The 25107-nt window shown below is 41.6% G+C and overlaps 1 protein-coding gene across 4 annotated transcripts in view; it reads right to left on the minus strand.

Annotated features, from left to right (window-relative positions):
- The window catches only part of DDX6 (DEAD-box helicase 6), a 43005-nt gene that overhangs the window by 12368 nt on the left and 5530 nt on the right, over nt 1–25107 (minus strand). For all 4 annotated transcript variants that reach the window (XM_058446407.1, XM_058446405.1, XM_058446406.1 and 1 more), the window contains exons 2-7: nt 24326–24792; nt 18751–18814; nt 17248–17352; nt 5854–5983; nt 2892–3038; nt 639–733 (exon numbers count right to left, since the gene is read on the minus strand). In XM_058446407.1, coding sequence (XP_058302390.1) covers nt 639–733; nt 2892–3038; nt 5854–5983; nt 17248–17352; nt 18751–18814; nt 24326–24525 — 741 coding nt within the window. In that variant the 5' untranslated portion in view covers nt 24526–24792. The remainder of the gene's footprint in view (nt 1–638; nt 734–2891; nt 3039–5853; nt 5984–17247; nt 17353–18750; nt 18815–24325; nt 24793–25107) is intronic.

Raw genomic sequence — 25107 nt, forward strand, 5'->3', positions numbered from 1 at the left:
GGAGCCGGCAGGGGCGCGAGACCGCCCCCCCGCACCCCCGCCGGGGCGAAAAAAGAAGCCCCCCCCAAAAAAAAAAAAAAAAAAAAAAAAAAATTCAAAGTACGGTTTCTAATGAAAGCTTATCACTTCCACTGAAAAACTGTAAAATGAACCATAGTAAGTCAGGGACCATCTCTACATGTACAAAACATGGCTAGATCCCAGGACTACAGATTTTAATAAGTTTTAAAAACGCATTTATAACATGGTGAGATAATACACGTAACAGAGATTAAAAACCAAACAGTACAAAGTAGTATGCACAAAATGAGAAGAGACAATATATGTTATATGCTTTTAAAAATTAATCACAGAGCAGAAAGAGACTTAGAATAAATTTGGCTTTGAGGTTATTCACTCCTCTACTAAAAAATTAAAACCTAATGTCTGCTATCTCTAAGAAAAAGACAAAATGCTGAATTCCAATGAATGTCTATAATCTACTCCAACGGGTAAAACACATTTTATAAGCCAATTAATTTAAACTGATTGTGTTTATTAGATCATAAACACAAGCAGCTTTTGCTTCATTCACTGGCAGTTGTAAGCAAAGCACAGAAAAGTACAGAATAGTATAATGCCAAATGAAGAGATATTACCTCATCCAATACTATCATCTGGACATGATCAACCTTTGCTACTCCTTTCTTAATAAGATCCAGGATTCTCCCAGGGGTAGCAATCACCACGTGCACTATGCAAGATTTAGAAAACATATATTCTCATTAATTTTAATTTGAGCAAAGAGGATATTGTAAATGCTTATCATATTACAGTCCTGAGTTGCTTAATGATAATTCTGAGAAATGCATTACTATGCGATGGTATAGCCTACTCCATTGTATAGCTCCATTATAATCTTATGGGAACACCGACATACGTGCAGTCCATCATGGACCAAAACATTGTTATGCAGCAAATGACTATCTTTTATTAGAAACACTAGGCCGGGTGCAGTGGCTTATCCCTGTAATCCCAGTACTTTGGGAGGCCGAGGTGGGTGGATCACATGAGGTCAGGAGTTCGAGACCAGCCTGGCCAACACGGTGAAACCCTGTCTCTACTAAAAATATAAAAATTAGCTGGGTGTGGTGGTGGGAGCCTGTAATCCCAGCTACTCGGGAGGCTGAGGCAGGAGAATCACTTGAACCCAGGAGGCAGAGGTTGCAGTGAGCTGAGATCACGCCACTGCACTCCAACTGGGGCAACAGAGTAGGACTGTGTCTCAAATTTAAAAAAAAAAAAAAAAAAAAAGAAAAGAAACACATTGTGTTATAGAGTTGGGAATAACACAAAAAGGCACAAAGATGTGTTTTAGGATAAAGACTTCCATTTCACCGCAGGATGCTTAAAAAATATTTGTTTCAGATTGGGTGGGGTACAGCTTCCCAAATCACCTGCTTTCAAAAGGAGGCATACTTTCTTGTCTTAGGATAATTCCCAATTAATAACAGAAGGCACACCAGACTTCTGATATAAGAGCAATGCCTCTAATCTAGAGCAGTGAGCCGAGTATTGTTAAAAGGGTCAAACAAGATAATTTTTAAAAAACCTATGCAATACAAAGAATGTATCACATTAATTATCATATATGGTATTCTAACTAAAATCTAATTTTATATAAGTGATCTCATTCTTGCTGTTTTGTTACCTTTTTCCACTCAGCAATGTATCATGAAACCTCTTCATGAAAATGAATACAGGTCAACTTTACTCTTTAATGACTATGTAGAATCCTATTCAGACTATACCTTAATGTATTTAATTTAGCCAATCTCCTTCTAAGTTGGTCCAATTTTTCGGCACGACAAACCACCCCATAGCAAACAACTTTGTACATGCAGCCCTGCATTTACCCAATTTTTTTCTTCAGGAAAGATTCTTTTATTTATTTATTTATTTATTTTGAGGAGTTTTGCTCTTGTTGCCCAGGCTGGAGTGCAATGGCACGATCTTGGCTCACCACAACCTCTGCCTCCCGGGTTCAAGCGATTCTCCTGCCTCAGCCCCCCGAGAAGCTGGGATTACAGGCACGCACCACCACGCCTGGCTAATTTTGTATTTTTAGTAGAGATGAGGTTTCTCCATGTTAGTCAGGCTGGTCTCGAACTCCCAACCTCAGGTGATCCGCCCACCTCGGCCTCCCAAAGTGCTGGGATTACAGGCGTGAGCCACTGCGCCCGGCCAAGATTCTTAAAAATATACATTTATGGCCGGGCACGGTGGCTCACGAGGTCAGGAGATCGAAACCATCCTGGCTAATATGGTGAAACCCCATCTCTACTAAAAATACAAAAAATTAGCCTGGCGTGGTGGCGGGAGCCTGTAATCCCAGCTACTCAGGAGGCTGAGGCAGGAGAATAGCATGAACCCGGGAGCTGGAGCTTGCAGTGAGTCGAGATTGCGCCTCTGCATTCCAGCCTGGGCAAAAGAGCAAGACTCCATCTCCAAACAAAACAAAACAAAACAAAAAACACACACACACATTATATATACATTTATAATTTTAAAATATACTCCCAAATTGCCCATGACAGAGATGTAAGTTTACACCCCCACGTTTACAATATAGCCTATTTGTCCACAAACTCACATTATCATCTACTAATACTTTTAGCTTTACCAATTAAACAGGTAAAATTACTATAAACTTGCTGTTTTACAACTACTAACAAAGTCAAATATCGTTTTCAATTATGGTAAATTTGTCTTTTTCTCTTGAACGCAGTGGTTTTTTTTTTTCACTGCAGTATTTCTGTTCCTTAATTCTTAAAAACAATTTTTAATAATTTACTGAAATACTTGTGACTAAAATTAGAGAGCTACACTACCTTTTAGTAATCATTTCTTACCTGTATCATCAAGCCTCATTATGTCATCTCGTAAATTGGTTCCTCCTGTGGTTGCCATCACTTTGGCCCCTCCCATGTGTTTGCTGACCTGGATGCAAATTTGACTGACCTGTAGAGCAAGTTCTCTAGTGGGAACAATCACCATTGCTGAAACAATATCAAGAAACATATGAGAAAATATGGGGTGAGGTGGGAGAACACGCTATAGATTTTATTTACAAAATTTAAGAAGCTATAGAAATACCGCCCCTTATGATGCAGTGGCTCACGCCTGTAATCCCAGCACTCTGGGAGGCCAAGGTGGGTAGATCACCTGAGGTCAGGAGTTCAAGAGCAGCCTGACCAACATGGTGAAACACCATCTCTACTAAAAATACAAAAATTATCCAGGCGTGGTGGCACAAACCTGTAGTCCCACCTACTCGGGAGGCTGAGGCAGGAGAATCACTTGACTCCGGAGGTGGAGGCTGTAGTGAGGCAAGATTGCGCCACTGCACTCCAGGCTGGGTGACAGAGTGAGACTCAGTCTCCAAAAAAAAAAAAAGGCCAGGCGCGGTGGCTCACACCTACCTATAATCCCAGCACTTTGGGAGGCCAAGGTGGGTGGATTACCTGAGGCCGGGAGTTTGAGACCAGCCTGACCCTGTCTCTACTAAAAATACAAAATTAGCTGGGCATGGTGGCACATGCCTGTAATCCCAGCTACTTGGGAGGCTGAGGCAGGAGAATCGCTTGAACCCAAGAGGCAGAGGTTGTGGTGAGCCGATATCGTGCCATTGCACTCCAGCCTGGGCAACAAGAGCAAAACTCCATCTCAAATAAAAAAAAAAAGAAAAGAAACACTGCCCCTTATAATCTAGATACCGAGATGTATTAAAAAATTGGGCTGAGCAGCACAGTGAGTAATTCACGCCTGGAATCCCAGCACTTTTGGAGGCTGAGGCGGGAGGATCATTTGAGCTCAAGAGTTTGAGACCAGCCTGGGCAACATAGCAAGACCCCATCTCTACTAAAAAAAATCAAAAAAAATGAGCTGGGAATGGTGGCATGTGCCTATAGTCCCAGCTTCTCGGGAGGCTGAGGCAGGAGGATCACATCAGCCTGGGAGATTAAGACTGCATTAAGCTACGATCATGACACCACACTCCAGAATGGGTGACAGAGCAAGACTCTGTCTCCCCCACCAAAAAAATTAAGAAATAAAAATAAAAAGTTGAACCATTACAGGCCTCACAGGACATTATGAAAATTCAAATAGACGAATCTCTTTACAAAAAGAGAACCCATTATAGTGTCACAGATTTAGACTCTCCCTCAGCAATACTATCATATAAATATTAAACTCTTTTTTTTTTTTTGAGATGGAGTCTTGCTCTGTTGTCCAGGCTGAAGTGCAGTGACCGCCATCTCAGCTCACTGCAACCTCCGCCTCCCAGGTTCAAGCAATTCTCCTGCCTCAGCCTACTGAGTAACCGCCATCACATCCAGCTAATTTTTTGTATTTTTAGTAGAGACGGGGTTTCATCATGTTGGCCTGGCTGGTCTCAAACTCCTGACCTCAAGCAATCCTCCTGCCTTGGCCTCCCAAAGTGCTGGGATTACAGGTATGAGTCACTGCACCCAACCTTCTGCTGCTGCTGCTTCTTTGTTTTGAGACAGAGTCTCGTTCTGTTGCCCAGGCTGGAGTGCAGTGGCACGATCTTGGCTCATTGCAACCTCCACCTCCCAGGTTCAAGCAATTCTCCTGCCTCAGCCTCCTGAGTAGCTGGGACTACAGGAACATGCCACCACACCCAGCTAATTTTTTTATTTTTAGTAGAGACAGGGTTTCACCGTGTTAGCGAGGCTGGTCTTGAACTCCTGACCTCAGGTGATCTGCCTTGCCTCGGCCTCCCGAAGTGCTGGGATTACAGGCATGAGCCACCATACCCAGCCAATACCCTTCTTAATTACAAACTTACAGCATGTTGAGTTGGCAACTATTAGCTCAAAGTTTATTAACTTAATATTTCTAAAAGCCCCAACTATAGTTGAGTCAGATTCACTGTGTAAAATACCTAAGTAGGAAACTCCTGCTACCTAGGCTCTATTTACATCATATGAAAGTGGGCAGAAACAATAATTACAGATCAAGAAAGCTAAAAATGTAAAGTTTCAGAGGTGAAATCTTAATTCCATTAACTTACATTGAATATAACTATGAAAACTGTTTATTCCCCACTGCCTAGGCTCTTAAAATCCAAGAACCCACGGCCTTTAAACAGAAGTTCATGTTTCTACAAGGAATTCTGCTAACACTCATCTGCCACAAGAAACAGTTCCATAGTTTATAAGTAGCAATGTCAACTAATTTAACTTCTCATCATCTCAGCCGTCTTTTTTTTTTTTGGGTTAAGAGTCTCACTCTGTCACCCAGGCTGGAGTGCAGTGGCACAATCTTGGCTCACTGCAACCTCCACCTACTGTGTTCAAGTGACTCTCATGCCTCAGACTTCTGAGTAGCTGGGATTACAGGTGTGCGCCACCATGCCCAGCTAATTTTTGCATTTTTAGTAGAGACAGGGTTTCGAAATGTTGGCCAGGCTGGTCTTAAATATCTGGCCTCAGGTGATCCACCCACTTTGACCTCCCAAAGTGCTGGGATTACAGGCTGTGAGGCACCATGCCCAGCCTCAGCTTTCCTACCTATAGGGCACTAATACTTATTTTTCCTGTCTCACTGGAATGCTGTCAAAAGTGTGTATCATATAAAAATACTCTTAAAACTAGAAATCTCTAAAAAGCTGGGAATCATTTTTAAAAGACCATCATCAGGCTAAAAAAAAAAAAAAAAAACCTGAAAAGAAAGAATACAAATTTTAGACAATGTAAATTCTGACTAAAAAAAGGAGTATCTTCTACACATAGCTCCAAGGCTGAAACTCCCATTTTTAGTTTAAAAACAAACTTTTATTCAACTAACCTTGTATATTGTCCTTCTTCAGGTCTAGCCGTTCAAGTAAGGGAATGAGGTAGGCACCGCTCTTGCCTGTTCCATTTTTTGCTCTAGCTAAGATATCCCTACCAGATAAAGCAATGGGAATGCTCTCCTCCTAAAAGAGATAAGACAATACAAAATTACTTCTGAATTTAGTACACAAGCAAATTCCTCTCTGAAATACACTTCGGTATTGCTTTAAGTATCCTACATGTGAATTCTACATGAATAGCAGAGATTCAAGTAAATCAGCAGGACCAGTCAACATCAACATCATTATGAACCAATATTTACCAGAACTGCTCACAGAATTTTAAATTGTAATTCAATGTCATAAAAACTGTGTTATGTGTGTGTCTGAAGAAAACAACAAAGAAAATGGAGGAACTCAGGCTGACCCATAAATAGCACTTGAAAACACAGACAAAACAAAAGCAAAGCCTCCTTCAAATAAAAATTGGAAAAAAGGCCAGGCACAGCAGCTCATGCCTGTAGTCCCAGCACGTTGGAAGGCAGAAGTGGGGGGGGATCGCTTGAGCCTAGGAGTTCAACACCAGCCCGGGCAACTGGGCAACATGGAAAAACCCCCTCTACAAAAATTACAGAAAGTAGCTGGGTGTGGTGGTGGGTGTCTGTAACCCTTGAGAGGCTGAGCCGGGAGGTCAAGGGTGAAGTGAGCCATGATTGCACCACTGTACCCCAGCATGAAAGAGACCTTGTCTCGTCAAAAAAAAAAAAAAAAAAAAAAAAAAAAAAAAAAAAAAAACTGTACCCCAGCATGAAAGAGACCTTGTCTCGCCAAAAAAAAAAAAAAAAAAAAAAAAAAAAAAAAGCGGCGGGGGGGGGCGGGCGCGGCTAGACACAGTGGCTCACATTTGTAATCCCAACATTATGGGAGGCCAAAGCAAAAGGATCACTTCAGCCCAGGAGCTTGAGAACAGCTTAGACAAGACGGCGAGACCCCATCTCTACAAAAATGTTTGAAGGAAAAAGCAAAAACAATTCCAAGGTAAGACTATACATATTTTGAGACTAGCAAACCAATTTGACCACAGTGAAAAATTGTAGCTTGGACACCTCATCCCTGCAACAAAACACGAATAGGCTGGGAAAGTTTAACCTCAGGTCGTATTAGTCATTTATTTATATAATAAGTAAATCTCCAATGTCTGTCTCACAGCCTACTTCTCTGTTCTGAAATGTGCTCTCTACTGAGGGTTCAATTCTATTGCAGTTACCTCAAATACGGTCACATCGCTAAAGGTGACCTCTCATTTTAATATTTGGCTTACTTTGTTACCTATTTTGCAAATAATAACAGTAGTTCATACTAACTTAAATTTCCCAAACAGCAAAGGATTCCCAAAAGTTACTGAAAAATAAATAGACATATACAAAGAGAGGTCAGGAGTTCAAGAACAGCCTGAGCAACATGGCAAGCACCACCCCGCCCCCCACAAAAACAAAAGAAACAACAACAAACTATAAAATACAATAGATCGTTGAAAAAGCTCAACTAGTTAAAATTGTTAAAAGGAAATTATGTGGAATTTTTTTTTTTTTTTTTGAGACGGAGTCTTGCTCTGTCGCCCAGGCTGGAGTGCAGTGGCGCAATCTCGGCTCACTGCAAGCTCTGGCTCCCGGGTTCACACCATTCTGCCTCAGCTTCTTGAGTAGCTGGGACTACAGGTGCCCGCCACCACACATGGCTAATTTTTTTTTCTATTTTTAGTAGAGACGGGGTTTCACCGTGTTAGCCAGGATGGTCTTCATCTCCTGACCTCGTGATCCGCCCGCCTCGGCCTCCCAAAGTGCTGGGATTACAGGCGTGAGCCACTGCGCCCGGCTATGATGTGGAATTTTAATTTTCTTTCTTTTTTTTTTTTGAGATAGAGTTTCGCTCTTGTCACTCAAGCTAGAGTACAATGGTGCGATCTTGGCTCACTGCAACCATCGCCTCCTGGTTCAAGCAATTCTCCTGCCTCAGCCTCCCGAGCAGCCTAGATTGAAGGTGTGTACCACCACGCCCAGCTAATTCTTGTATTTTTAGTAGAGACGGGGTGTTTCACCATGTTGGCCAGGCTGGTCTTGAACTCCTGACCTCAGATGATCCACCGACCTCGGCCTCCCAAAGTGTTGGGATTACAGGCATGAGCCACCGCGTCTGGCCTGAATTTTTAATTTCTAAAACTAAGACACTAGGAACCAAATTCACAGTCACTGACATTTGTCCCTTCTATGCCTGGGCTGTTGACAAATAAAACAAAACAAAACAAAAAAACAGCTTTAGCCCTTTAAAGCTGCTATTGGTAGAAATGACTAATTAAGCAGGATGACTTCCATCTCCCATGACAACACTCTTTCTACCTAGAGCTCCAATCACAGGATATAAATGGGTTCCATATGGTCAGAACAACACAGCTGCCAGAACAACTGTGAAAATAATGTTGGCTGGGCACGATGGCTCATGTCTGTAATCCCAGCACTTTGGGAGGCTGAGGTAGGCAGATCACCTGAGGTCCAGGAGTTCGAGACCAGCCTGGCCAACATGGTGAAACCCTGTCTCTGCTAAAAATACAAACATTGTCATGGTGCGCATCTGTAGTCCCAGCTACTTGGGAGCCTGAGGCAGGAGAATCGCTTGAGCCCAGGAGGAGGAGGTTGCAGTGAGCCAAGATTGCGCCACTGCACTCCAGCCTGGGCAATGGAGCAAGACTCCATCTCACAAAAAAAGAAAAGAAAAGAAAAGAAAATATTGTTGTCTTGTTCTTACAGCCAGCATTAAAGACTCTGCTTATTAAGGTAAAGCAAACGAAGAAAACCTTGGCTTTAACCCTTTGGTCTTAAATTTCTTCCCTCCTTATCACCATTATTTCCAGTTGTTCCAGAGGCTCCCATTACCCTGTCACCTCAGGTTTTCTCTTTTGTGGTTCTGTGGTGCCAGTAGTCTGTAGTTTTTAACAGGCTGCCTGCACACTACTCAGTTTTACAGTATTGAAAAAGGTAAGATAGGTGGTCTCTGATGGTCTCATAATGACTTGCTGGGTCAGGTTCTTTAAAGCGTAAACCTTTTTTTCAATCAAGTGAGGCAGAACAGAATTAGACTGGAGGTATCCTAATTCTCCTTTTTAGTTCATCTTTTGACTGACTTGATTAAGGCCATTGACCTATTCCTTTGCCCTCTTTGACAGGGATTATACCCTACAAAAACTGTTCAAGGATAAAGCTTTAACAAAGTACATGTGATAGACTGTAAGTTAAGACACCCTGATATTTTGCCCTATATGATTAGCAGTCAGTGAATTCAGCACATCCACACTACCTCTTACCAGTGTTTCTCAGGAAGATTAGGAAATAATGAAAAGCAAGAGAATTCAAGTCAAGTTCAGAAAGCTATGAAACACAAGAGGAAATTATGAGGAACTGCCAGGGAGAAGGTAAAGGAGGAAGGAAACAAAAACTTTTTTTAAAACTTACTATGTGCTGAGTACAACTTTCAAGTTAGGTACTTTGTTTTACAACTGACAAAATGGATCCTAAACAGGATTAGTTTGCCCAAGATCACAAAGCAAGAAATGCTTTAGCCAGTATTTGAACTTAGATCTGCACATAATATGTAGGCAAGAAGGTGGAGAAAATGGAACTCTCATACACTGCTAGTGGGAATGTACAGCCATGCTGGAAACCAGCCTTGCAGTTCCTCAAAAGGTTACAAAGAGTTACCATATGAACTAGCAATTCTAGGTATACAGCAAAGAGAAATAAAAACATCTCCACACAAAAACCTGCACCTGAATTTTCATAGCAGCATTATCCTTAATAGCCAGTTCCTTCTATGTATTTTTTTAATAATAGTACAAACTTTATTCATAAATAAAACTTCATAAGGTTAAAGCAGGGGCAGTTCCTATTTTAAAAAGGGAACAGGGGAACGCAGCCTGCTATTTTATTTAAAATCACAAGTTAGGTTTTTCAGACGGGTAACAGTTGAGATCATTAAATCCCCTTCCTACTTCTCAGATTTTCACAAAATAGCACATTAAATCCTCAGTCCTTGGACAACAACCCCAAATGTCTACCAACTGATGACTGGATAAATCAGAAGTAGTAGAGCCATACAATAAAATATTATTCAGCAAAAAGGAATGGAACATTGATATATGCTACAACACAGATAAACTCGGAAAACATTATGCTAAGTCAAAGAAGCCAGTCACGAAAAAACCACATACTACAGGATTCTATTTATATGACATGTCCAGACTAGGCAAAGCTAGAATGACAGAAAGTATACCAGTGGTTGCCTAGGGGTGGGGGAAAATGAGGTGTGACTGCTAAAAGGGTTACTTTTGTGGGACTGATCAAAATGTTCTAAAATTTATTGTGGTAATGGTTGTACAACTCTAAATGCACTAAAGAGCATTAAATTGTATACTTTTGATGTGTGGTGTCATTTATATCTCAATAAAGCTAATACCCCAAAAAAACAAAACCCCAGAAAACCAACCCCACAAGCTTAGGGCTGACATCTGCCACCTTAGGTCTCCAAGTTCACATTCATTGTAACGTTTAGATACTGAATGAAGAGTATTTGTTGTGTTTTGGTTACTCTAGTATCCCTTTGCTAAGTAACACCCTAATTTCCTTCTAAGGAATTACATATGCCCTGGTCTCTCCTGTCCCAACAGACCAAGCCTCACCAATTTTCTAAGCCAAGTGGTAGACACATAGCCCACACTAGGCCAGCGGCATGTTGCCTCCTAAGAATCTAAATTGTTATAGTGCATCCATTACAGCTTCCTAAGTCCTTCAGCGCTATCTCAGTTCTTAGTCATTTCCAAGTATGTTTCTCTAGCCTTCTCAATCTTGTGAATTCCCGTTATTTTTCCAAAAAATTTCCTTTTGCTTAAGTTAGATCAAGTTGGTTTCTGATGCCTATAATTAAAGAATGGTATATTTTCCAATCTCCTAGTATTGAGAGGCATTTTACAAAAGTGTGGTACCAACAAAAGCTCAACATCACCCAACTAGCTGCATTTACACTGACTGCTTCCTCTTGTTTTCCAAACCTTAATTTCCAAGAGGAAAAAAAAACCTATGGTTAAAGGCCGGGCGCGGTGGCTCACGCCTGGAATCCCAGCACTTTGGGAGGCCGAGGCGGGTGGATCACGAGGTCAGAAGATCGAGACCATCCTGGGTAACATGGTGAAACCCCGTCTCTACTAAAAAAATACAAAAAAATTAGCCAGGCGTGGTGGCAGGCACTTGTAGTCCCAGCCACTCGGGAGGCTGAGGCAGGAGAATGGCGTGAACCCAGGAGGCGGAGCTTGCAGTGAGCCAAGACTGCGACACTGCACTCCAGCCTGGGCAACAGAGCGAGACTCTGTCTCAAAAAACAAAACAAAACAAAACAAAAACCTATGGTTACTGCAGAGGAGGTAGCAATGATTGTTACAGATGTCCCCTGCTTACCAGGAAAAAAAAGGGGAGATGGTAATTTCTAATAATATCTCTAGGATGGTGGCTCACGCCTGTAATCTCAACACTCTGGAAGGCTGAGGCAGGAGAACTGCTTGAGGCCAGGAGTTCAAGACCAGCCAGTGTGACAAACTGAGACTCTGTCTCCCCGACCTCACCCAAAAACAAAACAAAACAAAAACACACACCAAAAAAAACACACAAAAAACAAAAAAAAAACCTTTGCGTTTTTAGGAAATAATTTTTTCAATCATAATAAACCCATTGTTAGCAGGAGGAATGACTTATTACTGGATTCAGAATGCTATAATTCCTAACTATAAATAGTAAACTATTAATCCTTATTAGACCTTAGTTGACCTGGCACAAAATTTTGTTGCCAACAGTAAGGAGCTTCCATGTTTCCCTCAATAATCAACTACTTCTCATTTCTTCACCTTCTTAGATTTAGGAAAAAGTCTTCAAGAGGTGTTCCCAGGGTTTAGAAGCAACGAGAGAGGCCATCTTTCTCAATCATAATCCCAAAGTTAATATAAAGTTTCAAATAATGCTAAGCAGACAAAAACAGTATATTCTTAGGCCTTCCAAAGAAGTCTATGTTCCTATAAAGCTACACCTTTAGAATGGCAGTTATTCTACTGGCCACAGCATCCAGACCTAGAACTGGTCACAGATGGCTCTATCAAAGAAATACGTATGTGGGAACAATCTGTAGTATATCTGGTTCCAGCCTATCAATGTAAAAGCTCTTTTGAGAGCATATAATTTTAAGTGCCTAATTCTCTAACTTTTTTTGTGTGTGTGTGAGACAGGGTCTTGCTCTGTTGCCCAGGATGGAGTGCAGTGGCACAATCCTGGCTCACTTACAGCCTCAACCTCCCGAACATCTAAGACTACATATCCCCCATGCCCAGCTAATTTTTGTACAGTCAGGGTTTTGTCATGTCGCTCAGGCTGGTTTTGAACCCCTGGACTCAAGCAATCCACCCACCTTGGCTTCCCAAAGTGCTGGGATTATAGGCATGAGCCACTGCACCCAGCCAATTCTCCAAATCTCACAGCCAAACTGCAACTAAATTCCATCTCAAACAAATATTCAAATGCAGAAGACTCACCCATCTAATCAAGGCAGCTTTAACATTTAGGGGAAAAAAAATGCCTGGATAAAACTGTAAAACCAAGCATGAAAGAAGAGATAGTTTTAGGAATGGGGGAGGGATGACAAAAACAAAAAGAGAAGGTAGATAAGAACGGAAAAGAATACTAGAAGACAGCCTGCCATGAGGTTATATTTTACAGGGGGGTGATGGGTGCACCCAAATCTCAGAAATTTCAACTAAATAATTTACTTGGCCAGGCGTGGTGGCTCATGCCTGTTAATTCCAGTACTTTGGGAGGCCGAGGAGAGTGGATCACCTGAGGTCAGGAGTTCAAGACCAACCTGGACAACATGGTGAAATCCTGTCTCCACTAGAAATACAAAAATCAGCCAGGTATGCTGGCACCTGCCTGTAATCCCAGTAACTTGGGAGGCCGAGGCATGAGAATCGCTTGAACCCGGGAGGCAGGGGTTGCAGTGAGCCGAGAGCATATCACTGCACTCCAGCCTGGGCGACAGAGCGAAACTCTGTCTGAAAAATAAAAGAATTTACTCATGTAACCACCACCTGTTCCCCAAAAAACCTACGAAAATAAAAATTAAAAAATTTTTTTTACTAGGGGATCTGTAAATTTTGTTTCGGTTCTAAAATCCTAATATTCATGACTTGTTACTCTGAACGATTCTAAGAAACACATAATCTTGTGCTTTCCATGGATCCCCAGGACAAAACAATAGGAAAGAAAAGGGCAATACAAGTGGTGACCTTGAGTATCTAAAACAATATACTCATATAATACCTTGCTATTTCAAAATACTTTGGTTATACACTACATTTGATCTTAACAATAAAAATTCTGTGAGGAAGAGTACTTATTTCTACTTTACACAAAAAGCTGGATGTCAGATTGGTTAAGTGGCTGAAGAGTTAATTGCCTATAAGCTATAACAACACTAAGAGTACAAGTAACAAAGTTAATTTTAAATTTTAATACAAGATAAGAAATAAGAGTCAGCAAATATCTATTAAGAATGAGGACTCGGCTAAGTGCAGTAGCTCACATCTATAATTCTGGCACGGTGGGAAGCCAAGGCAGGAGGATTGCTTGAGCCCAGGTCAAGACCAGCCTCGTCAACATGGCAAAACCTTCACTCTACCAAAAAAAAAATAATAATAATAAAATAAAGTAGCCGGGTGTGCTGGTACTACACTGTCATCCTTACTCAGGAGGCTGAGGCAGGAGTATCACGTGAGCCCAGGAGTTTGAGGCTGCAGTGAGCTAGGATCCTGACACTGCACTCCAGCCCAGGCAACTTAGCAAGACTCAGTCTCTTTAAAACAAATTTAAAACAATTATGTCTCCTAAATTAACTAATTTCCTTTTTTGAAGCTATTATATAAAATAACGCATAACATTTTTTGAGCATTTATCACGTACTAGGCATTGTACTAAGCATTTGAATTATCTCACTTAATCTTTACAACAACCCTATGGTATTATACTATTACCTCAATTATATAGGTGAGGAGTCCAAGACTTATAGATCCCAAATAACCAGTTTATGAAGGAGTAGAGCTGAGATTCAATCTGGGCAGTTCCCTACACCACGTTCACCTGCAGACACGAGTTACCTAAGTTTCATCAAAGCACGCTAAATAAGCACAGGCACCATGCTAAGTACTAGAGATAAAAGTTGAATGATGCAGTTCCTACTGTAAAGGAACTCTCATAAGACTTCAGTGGGCCAGGCGCGGTGGCTCACGCTTGTAATCCCAACACTTTGAGAGGCTGAGGCAGGCAGATCACAAGGTCAGGAGATCGAGACCATCCTGGCTAACATGGTGAAACCCCGTCTCTACTAAAACACAAAAAATTAGCCGGATGCTGTGGCGCACGCCTGTAGTCCCCGCTACTCGGGAGGCTGAGGCAGGGGAATTGCTTGAACCTGGGAGGCAGAGATTGCAGTGAGTGGACGTAGCGCCACTGCACTCCAGCCTGGCAAGAGTAAGGCTCTGTCTCAAAATAAAAAAAAAGACTTCAGTGTAGATAAAATGGATTAACATGAACTACATCATAGTAGATTCCTAGGTATTTCTAATACCTACACCCAAATTACCCCTGATGATGCATATCCTTGTTTTGATACTTTATCCAGCCAAAAGCACACTCTCAACTCCGGGCAACCGTTACCTAGCGTTCTCTGCTTGGAACACAGCTCAATTCTTCCAGGTTGTCTCATCTTCCTCTAATGACTACATACATACGCAATTCCAACTAGAAAGGTACTCATCATATTACAGTGAATTATTTGTACAATTAGCTGTCCTTTCCAGACTATAAGACAGGAACCATATATCTGTCTTATTCATCATAGAATTCCCAAGGCCAAACACTTTCTAGGTCACTCCACAGATGTTGGCTCAATGAAAAAGTACTCAGTGATGTCACAGGATTTGTCCTTAGCACAGCCTGAATTCAATCATTTCATCAATTTAAGTATGTCTGTTGTCATCATTTATCAAACTGGCCTATATATAATGCATGTTTATATGTACGTATATATTTATGTGTACGCGTGTGTGGATATGTATATACATGCATTTATTTCCTTGCTCTTTCCACTGAAAGGACCAAGTAGCAAACAGGGTACCTAATGCCTGGGTCTTGGTCCCTAATACTACTCCAGACTAAAAAGAATCAAGGATCCTTGTATGCCAATGCTGGGCCAGGATAGGTATAAGATAAGCCTGCATCATGTTATGTCAAAAAGCAAGAAAGGGGCTGGGTGCGATGGCTCACATCTATAATCCCAGCACTTTGGGAAGCCAAGGTGGGTGATCATTTGAGGTCAGGAGTTCGAGACCAGCCTGGCCTACAGGGTGAAACCTTGTCTCTACTAAAAATACAAAAATTAGCTAGGTGTGGTAGCACAAATCTGTAATTCCAGCTACTGGGGAGGCTGAGATACAAGAACTGCTTGAATCCAGGATGGGAAGGCTGCGGTGAGCCAAGATCATGCCACTGCACTCCAGCCTCTCTGACAGAGCTAGACTCCGTCTCAAAAAAGAGGAAAAAAAAAAAAAAAGGCAAGAAAGTACTCAAGAAAAATGAAGTGGACACATCATAAAAACACAGGAACCAGGCTGAAAGAGCTTACACTGGCCAGATCTAGGATATTTTTAGAATAATAATAATAAAAAAACATTGAAAAAATAGTGAGTATAAGTCCATACTGATAACAGATATATATGGATGAGGGGAAGGGAAGTTTCTTCTTTATAGGGGCAAATACAGAGGGAGTGCTAGAATTGGAAAGTCATCGTAACCCATCAGAGCAGAGATGAGATCAAGCAAGAATCACCAATGGGTGCTAAAACTAGGGGGGAAATTTTGTTACTTTTTTAAACAAGTATCATGCCATGAATTGCAAATCACAAGATATGAAGTTAAACCCCACCTCTATCACTCATGAGCTACAAGTATCTTTGGCTAAGTCAAGTTTCTCAAGCTCAGCATTACTGACATTTTGGGCCACAAAATTCTCTGTTGTAAGGGGCTGTCCTTTAGCATCCCCCCATTGATGATAATCAAAAATGTTTCTACAAATTGCTAAATGTCCCCTGGGGGACAAAAATTCTCCCTGGTTGAAAACAATACGCTAAGAGAACTAACTGCTCTGAACTTTTGTTTTCTCATCCACAAAATGGGGATAATACCTAGCCTGAACATCTATCTTACTGGGTTGGAGGAGGAGGGTGGCCATAATATTATTGTATTTGTATGGTCTTAAAATGCACCCCAGATTGCTTATTCGTCTCAAGGGAGAGGGGAAAGAGGAGTAATTATAGAATGGAAAAACCACACAACACCTTGACGGGGTAATCAAAATTAACATCACCAAAGAAGAATAAATGGACACTAGGCACACCTTCAAACGTGATACCCTGAGAAGGCCATAATATGATTTCTGCATTATTCGGGCTGAGAAAGCCTACCTTGAATCTAATACTTGGGAATATCACAAAATCCCAAAACAGGAAATGTAATATTAATAAAAAAAAAAGGGGGGCCAGGCACGGTGGCTAATGTCTGTAATCCTAGCACTATGGCGAACCCAGGAGTTTTAATCAGCCTGGGTAACATGGCAAAACCCCATCCCTACAAAAAAATACAAAAATTAGCCGGGTGTTGTGGCACACGCCTGTAGTCCCAGCTACTAGGAGGCTGATGCAGGAGGATCACTTGAGCCCAGAAGGTCAAGGCTGCAGTGAGCCGAGATCAGGCCACTGAACTCCAGCCTGGGTGACAGGGCAAGACCCTGTCTCAAAAAAAAAAAAGAGGGATGGGGGGAAGGGGTTGTAGGCTGTATTTTTAATATGTTGACATCATAAAAAGAAGAAAAAACACTAGGGAAATGCTAATGACTAAAAAAGACATAACTACAAATAATACCTGACCCTAGACTGGATCCTGTATAGAAGAAAAAAACTGCTATAAAGGACATGTTTGGGTCCATTAATAATTAGAATGACAGATGAGATATAAGTATTTTATCAACGTTAATTGAAGGTAACTGTATTGTGGTTACGTAAGAGAATATCCTATTCTTAAGAAATACACACTGAAATATTTAGAGTTGTAAAGGCCATGATTTTCTAATTTACCCTTAAAAATTTCAGAAAAAGTGTGTATACATGAGAGAGAAATGTTAGTTCACTATACCACTTCTGCAGAGCAAAAAGAAAACTGTTTAATGGTTGGCACATAACCTCATATATGTGATAAAAAGGGTTAACATACCTGAATAGGAGATGGCTTTTCCCAGCCCATTTCAAAAATTCCCATCAGTAACTCCCGTTTCAAACAGTAATCTTCAAACTCATTTCCTTTTGTGGAGGTCACATCCTAGTCAAACAAACAAAAGGAACAATAAAAGAATAAATAACACTGTTGGTAAATTTGGTGTCCTTTGGTAAATTTATCTGTGTTTAAGAAAATTTATCTGGGCCAGGCATGGTGGCTCATGCCTGTAATCCCAGCACTTTCGGAGGCCAAGACGGGCAGATCACCTGAGGTCAGAAGTTCAAGACCAGCCTGGCCAACATGGTGAAACTCCATCTCTACGAAAAATACAAAAAATTTGCCAGGGTGGTGGCACACACCTGTAGCTGCAGCTACTTGGGAGGCTGAGGCAGGAGAATCGCTTGAACCCAGGAGACGGAAGTTGCAGTGAGGTGAGATCGCACCCACTGCACAGCCTGGGGGGACAGAGCCAGACTCTATCTCCTTTATCAACAACAACAACAACAACAAAAAAAAAGGAATAAAACTTATCTGACTTTAGTACTTTACCTGCCCAATCTTAAATATAAATATATGCAGATTACTTGTTTTAATCTGTATTTCAACTTTTCCTGAATAAAAACTACCATCCCTGCTTCGACACACAAGCTACTTAAAAAACTATGGTTTTGGGGAAAGAGCACTTGGTCATAGCCTTCTTTTTTTTTTTGAGAGATGGAGTCTCGCTGTGTCGCCCAGGCTGCAGTGCAGTGGCTCGATCTCGGCTCACTGCAACCTCTGCCTCCCAGGTTCAAGTGATTCTCCTGTCTCAGCCTCCTGAGCAGCTGGATTACAGGCGCCTGCTACCACACCCAACTAATTTTTGTATTTTTAGTAGAGACAGGGTTTCAACATGTTGGCCAGGCTGGTCTCGAACTCCTGACCTCAGGTGATCTGCCTGCCTCGGCCTCCCAAAGTGCTGGGAATACAGGCAAGAGCCACTGTGCCTGGCCCTTGGTCACAGTCTCCTAAGGACTGGTGGAATAGTGTTACTTTTTTACACAAATATCATGCTGTGAATTGCAAATCACAAGATACGAAGTTAAATCCCACCTCTACCACTCATGAGCTACATATATCTTTGGCTAAATCAAATTTCTCAAGCTCAGCACTACTGACACTTTGGGCCACAAAATTCTTTGTTGTAAAGGGCTGTCCTTTAGCTTCCCCCCTATTGATGATAAGCAAAAATGTTTCTACAAATTGCTAAATGCCCCCTGGGGGACAAAAATTCTCCCTGGCTGAAAATAGGCTAAGAGAACTAACTGCTCTGAACTTTTGTTTTCTCATCCACAAAATGGGAATACATAGCCTGAATATCTATCTTACTGGGTTGGAGGAGGAGGAGAGTGGCAGTGGTGTTATGGTCCTGAAACCAATTCCCTCCAGATACCGAGGGACAGCTGTACTTCACTTCTAGTTCCCCACCATTATTCTACTTGTATTTTACAACCAACTTACCGAAGTTTTGATTCTTAGATCCTTTGGAGGGAGTTTTAAAGTCTTTTTCCAGTCATCACCAGGTCTAGAGAGAATACAGTAAACTTGAAGTATCAAAATTCATAGCATCCTATCAAAGATGATTCATCTCAATTATAATTGAGTTTTAAAAAGCACAGTAAGTTTAATATATTCCATTTAATATATCTAACAAGATTATTAAGCAACTTTAGAAAAAGTGTTCTTATAGAGAATCTCAGGAGGATAAAAAAATCAAGAACAGAAGGGATTAAGGCATCCATCCTCTTAAGCAATATTGTATACAGCGTAACTGTTGTCAAAAGGTGTTTTGTTTGACCTACACAGCGTGTTTTAATTTAAATGAGTTTAAATTAGTTCTCAACATTCAAAAACTGTAAGATTTTATATATCTTTTTTTTTTTTTTTTTTTGAGACGGAGTCTTGCTCTGTCGCCCAGGCTGGAGTGCAGTGGCGCAATCTCGGCTCACTGCAAGCTCCGCCTCCCGGGTTCACGCCATTCTCCTGCCTCAGCCTCTCCGAGTAGCTGGGACTACAGGCTCCCACCACCACGCCCGGCTAATTTTTTTGTATTTTTAGTAGAGACAGGGTTTCACCGTGGTCTCGATCTCCTGACCTCGTGATCCGCCCGCCTCAGCCTCCCAAAGTGCTGAGATTACAAGCGTGAGCCACCGCGCCCGGTCTGTTAAGATTTTATATATCTTATATAACTCCTGGGCTCAAGCAATCCACCTGCCTCGGCCTCCCAAAGTGCTAGAATTACAGGTGTGAGCCACCATGGCCGGCTATTCTCATTTTTAAAATAGGTTAACAGGCCAGGCGTGGTGGCTCACACCGGTAATCCCAGCACTTTGGGAGGCCGAGGCGGGCGGATCACTTGAGGTCAGGAGTTCGAGACCAGCCTGGCCAATATGGTGAAACCCCATCTCTACTAAAAATACAAAACTTAGCCAGGCATGGTGGAACACAAATGTAGTCCCAGCTACTCAGGAGGCTGAGGCAGGGGAATCACTTGAACCTGGGAGGCGGACACTGCAGTGAGCCAAGCTCACAACACTGCACTCCAGCCTGAGTGACAGAGGGAGACTCTGTCTCAAAAATAAATAAGCTGGGCACCGTCGCTCACGCCTGTAATCCCAACACTTTGGGAGGCCGAGGCAAGCAGATCACCTGAGGTCAGGAGTTCGAGAGTAGCCTGGCCAATATGGTAAAACCCAGTCTCTACTAAAAATACAAAAATTAGCCAGGCATGGTGGCATGTGCCTGCAATCCCAGCTACTCAGGAGGCTGAGGCAGGAGAATCGCTTGAACCCGGGAGCCAAGATCCTGCAACAGAGCAAGACTCCGTCCCAAATAAATAAATAAAACAAAATAGGTTAACAGTTACATCAAATAATTGATGTAATGCACTCAGCACAGTGCCTGGCAAAATAATAGCACAGTATTAGCCAATGAGCATCTCTTAATCTTTTTTTTTTTTTTTAATTGGAAATGCTAGAAACCATGAAAGAGAATAAAAACAAGGAGAATATAAATAAACTCTCTTTTTGGCCAGGTAAAAACCTCAAGTAATAAATACTCAAAGCATCTAAAAAAAAAAAAAAAAAAGATCAGAGAACATCTGCAGACAAAGCATTTAACTGTGACATCTTTGAAAAAGTTTTCACTGCAGCTGTTCTTACATAACCAGAGTCCCCAAAACATCTCAAATGCTCCATTCATAGAAGAAAAGACCACTTATTTTACTTAAAACTAGGTCCTACATAATGCAAATACTCTAACATTGGTAACTTTTTGCTACCAATTCCAAGACTACTACTATACTAAAGCCTTTTTTTTTTTTTCCTCTTTTCTGAGATAGAGTCTTGCTCTGTCACCCAGACTAGAGTGCAGTGGCATCATCTCGGCTCACTGCAACCTCCACCTCCAGGGGTTCAAGCAATTCTCCTGCCTCAGCCTCCAGAGCAGCTGGGATTACAGCTGCCACCACACCCGGCTAGTTTTTGTATTTTTAGTACAGACGGGGATTCAGGGTCTCGAACTCCTGACCTCGTGATCCTCCTGCCTTGGCCTCCTAAAGTGCTGGGATTATAGGCGCGAGCCACTGCGCCCGGCCTACTAAAGCCTTTCATCTAAGCCTGTATCATCAAAGTTTCTGATTTAAAAATGTCAGTTTGACATAGTGTCGAATTCAACAAAATAGTGAATAATAATGCATAAGATACAATGCAAAACCTGACCACAAGAAATTTATAATCTTATGAGATGAAAAAACTATTTAAAATGAGAAAGTAAGTGACGGAGGTTAAGTATTAGAAGCGTTCTGAGACACTTGATGGGATCTAGAGGACTTCATGGAAGAGAGGGCACAGAAAATGAGATTTGAAGAACCGACAGAATTGAAAAGAAATAATTAATCGTAGGAAAACCAGAAAAGAAAAATCAAAACCCACTGTTGTCCCCAAATCAGAATTTCTTTTTTTTTTTTTTTTTGAGACGGAGTCTTGCTCTGTCGCCCAGGCTGGAGTGCAGTGGTGCAATCTCGGCTCACTGCAAGCTCCGCCTCCCAGGTTCACGCCATTCTCCTGCCTCAGCCTCTCCGAGTAGCTGGGACTACAGGCGCCCGCCACTACGCCCGGCTAATTTTTTGTATTTTTAGTAGAGACGGGGTTTCACTGTGGTCTCGATCTCCTGACCTCGTGATCCGCCCGCCTCGGCCTCCCAAAGTGCTGGGATTACAAGCGTGAGCCACCGCGCCCGGCCAGAATTTCTTATTTTTTATTTTTTTGAGATGGGATCTTACCCTGTCACCCAGGCTTGAGTGCAGTGGTGCGATCACAGCTCACCGCAGCCTTTATTATTTGTAGAGATAGGGTCTTGCTATGTTGCCCAGGTTAGTCTCAAACTCCTGGCCTCAAGTGATCCTCCCACCTCAGCCACCCAAAGTGATGGGAGGAACGGCATGAGCCATCATACCCAGCCCCAGAATTTTTTAAATAGAAAATATTCTCATAGGCCAGGTGCAGTGGCTCACACCTGTAATCCCAGCACTCTGGGAGGCCAAGGCGGGCAGATCACCTGAGGTCAGGAATTCAAGGCTAGCCTGGCCAACATGATGAAATCTCATCTCTACTAAAAATACAAAAATTAGCCAGACGTGATGGTGGACACCTGTAATCCCAGCTACTTGGGAGGCAGTGGCAGGAGAATGGCTTGAATCCGGAAGGTGGAGGTTGCAGTGAGTCGAGATCACACCATCGTACTCCAGCCTGGGCAACAGAGTGAGTGAGAGTCCATCTCAAATAAATAAATAAATAAATTTTAAAAAGTCTGGGCGCAGTGGCTCACATGTGTAATCCCAGCACTGTGAGAGGTCGAGGTGGGCAGATCACTTGAGCTCAGGAGTTCCAGACCAGCCTGGGCAACATGACAAAACCCCGTCACTACTGGCGCATGCCAGTAGTCCCCACTATTTGTAGGGCTGAGGCAGGAGGATCACTTGCGCCTGGGAAGTTGAGGCTGCAGTGAGCCATGATCGTGCCACCATACTCCAGCCTGGGCAACAAAGTGAGACCCTGTCTCAAAAAAAAAAGAAAGTTATAAAAAAAATTAAAAAGTCTAAATTTTGCTAACCTACTTACATTCTGTCAAGACAAACTACAACTGAAGTAGTATTCATTTCTATACCAATTAAAGCATTCACCTTAAAAATAACGGAATATACACTAATACCAATTCTCCCAAAGACCTAACCAATTCTGGTGAAAATTAGTTCTTAGAGGTCCTAGTGAACCACATACGGTAACTATATGACAGTCTGGTAGCTTGTATAAGCTATTTTTCTGTAGGAAGTGAAAAGATCTAGGTTGTAATAAAACATATACCTCAGTTCAGTAACCCAGTGTCAACATCTTATAAAGATTCCTAGGGTTAAATTATTTTATATGGCAAGTTTTTTTTTGAGACCGTGTATTTCTCTGTTGCCCAGGCTGGAGTGCAGTGACACGATCTTGGCTCTCTGCAACCTCCACCTCCCGGGTTCAAGTGATTCTCCTGCCTCAGCCTCCTGAGTAGCTGGGATTACAGGCGCGTGCCATCACGCCCAGCTATATTTTTGTATTTTTAGTAAAGACAGGGTTTCACCATGTTGGTCAGGCTGGCCTCGAACTCTTGACCTCGTGATCTACCTGCCTCAGCCTCCCAAAGTGCTGGGATTACAGGCGTGAGCTACCGCACCTGGCCCTTTTTTTTTTTTTTTTTGAGATGGAGTTTCGCTCTTGTTGCCCAGGCTGGAGTGCAATGGTGCAATCTCGGCTCACTGCAACCTCCGCCTCCCGGGTTCAAGTGCTCCTGCCTTAGCCTCCCGAGTAGCATTATAGACATGTGCCACCATGCCCAGCTAATTTTGTACTTTTAGTAGAGACGGAGTTTATTTTTAGTAGAGACAAGGTTTCTCCATGTTTATCAGGCTGGTCTCGAACTCCCGACCTCAGGTGATCTGCCTGCCTTGGCCTCCCATTGTGTTTGGATTACAGGCCTGTGCCACCACACCCGGCCCTATATGGCAAGTTCTTAACAAAAGCCAAACATCAATCAGAGTCAAGTATCTTAAATGTTAATTTCCTATAACTGAATCTTTAAAGTGATGGTTACCATTCAAATACTGTAGTTTAAAGTATGCACTTAAAAGTAACAAATAGCCTACACACTTTCAGCTTTAAAAGAAAAATATCCTCTAGTAAGAGGAGGCTCTTCAATTTTAAGGTTAACGAAAGGTTTCTGAGACTGTTCAGAACTGTGTTCTGTGAGTTCAAAATTCTTAGTTCTCTTTTTATATGTAAAAGGAGAAAAAAAATTTAAATTTTTTTTAATTTTTTTTTTTTTTGGGTAGAGACAGAGTCTCATTATGTTGCCTAGGCTAGTCTCAAACTCCTGGACTCAAGTGATCCTCCCACACTGGCCTCCCCAAAGTACAAGGATTACAGGCGTGAGTCACCTCAACCAGCCAACTTTTTTTTTTTTTTTGAAGTAAAAAAGCTAAGTTCCATAAGCTAAAAAAAGTTATGAGAAAATTTTCTGAGTGAATAATGCTTGGAGTTCAGAAGGCTGAGCAAGTCTTTAAAGACTCTAAAGACTCAGACTGAGTTTTTAAATTTAGTACGTAGAGTTGGCTTTATCTGCTGTTTAACAAGGGTAAGGTGCAGTCGTAAACACTAAAAAAACTATACTGACAAAAACAAGATGACTAATAATTTTATTCATCTATAACAAACTAAGCTAATAACTTTTACACTAATTATGAAAGCCAGAAATGTTTCCAAAAACCATTTATACAAAATTTGTGTGTATCATCTGACCTTAGGATGACTACTTGCTGAACAAATTATGGCACAAATACATTATTCTATTGCAAATACCTACTGGCCATAAAACAAAGTCATCTGTCCTCTATTTGGAATCAAAATGGTTAAATTAAGGCATAAGTATTAATAGTCAACACCAAAGTAACAAAAATCTTGGTTCCCCACGAGTGTTTATCATTTACTCTAACACTTACTTAATAGTGGTGGTCATACTCTGTGCTTGCTGCTGAGTGCCATTATTGATTGTGTTGGTGTTTTTCAGCTGGTTCATCTGTTGCTGTGTCTGTGTGCCCCCTCCTCCAGGGCCACCAGTGGGTTTCACAGGGCCTCTCAGCTGACCATTTTGACTGGACAGACCCATTATAACAGGGTTCTCTGTTCTGGCCGTGCTCATGCTGTTTTACTTGCAAAGGTCTTTCAAACTTCAAAACTTTTGAAAGTCAGTAGAGAAACTGTAATAACAGTTTATTAGGCTCTCCAAAATGAAGAGATAAATATAAGTCTTGCTCAATAAATGAGTCCTTTATTGCAATGCAGGCAAGCACCTGTAAGTCTCTGAACGGTAAGCAGCAGTAACTTGCTCTCTTGCACGGAATCAACTTTTTATTTTTAAAAAGCCCTCTAACAAGCTTGAGTTATATCTGAATTCACTCACGTCAATCTGAAACAAACAAACAAAATTAAATTAGCAAACACAACAGAAAAACTTTGTTTCCTTTTTAAAAGAACCCCTTTAAAAGAACTCTCATCTTTTCTATTAAAGAATTAATAATACAGCTACACTTAGACCAAATCATGAGCCAAGCTAGGAAAGACACAACTTTGAACTATCTCAAAAACACAATGAGGCCAATCTCAAACATTTAAAATTGTTAATTCAAAGCAATCCAGAGAAGATTACGTAGAAAGAGACTAGTAAATTAGCACTACTTGTCAATGACAATCTCTTCTCTTCAGTTTCCTCCCCATGAATTCT

The sequence above is a fragment of the Hylobates moloch genome, unplaced genomic scaffold (assembly GCF_009828535.3).
Source record: "Hylobates moloch isolate HMO894 unplaced genomic scaffold, HMol_V3 SCAFFOLD_11, whole genome shotgun sequence".
NCBI classification, from domain to species: Eukaryota; Metazoa; Chordata; class Mammalia; order Primates; family Hylobatidae; genus Hylobates; species Hylobates moloch.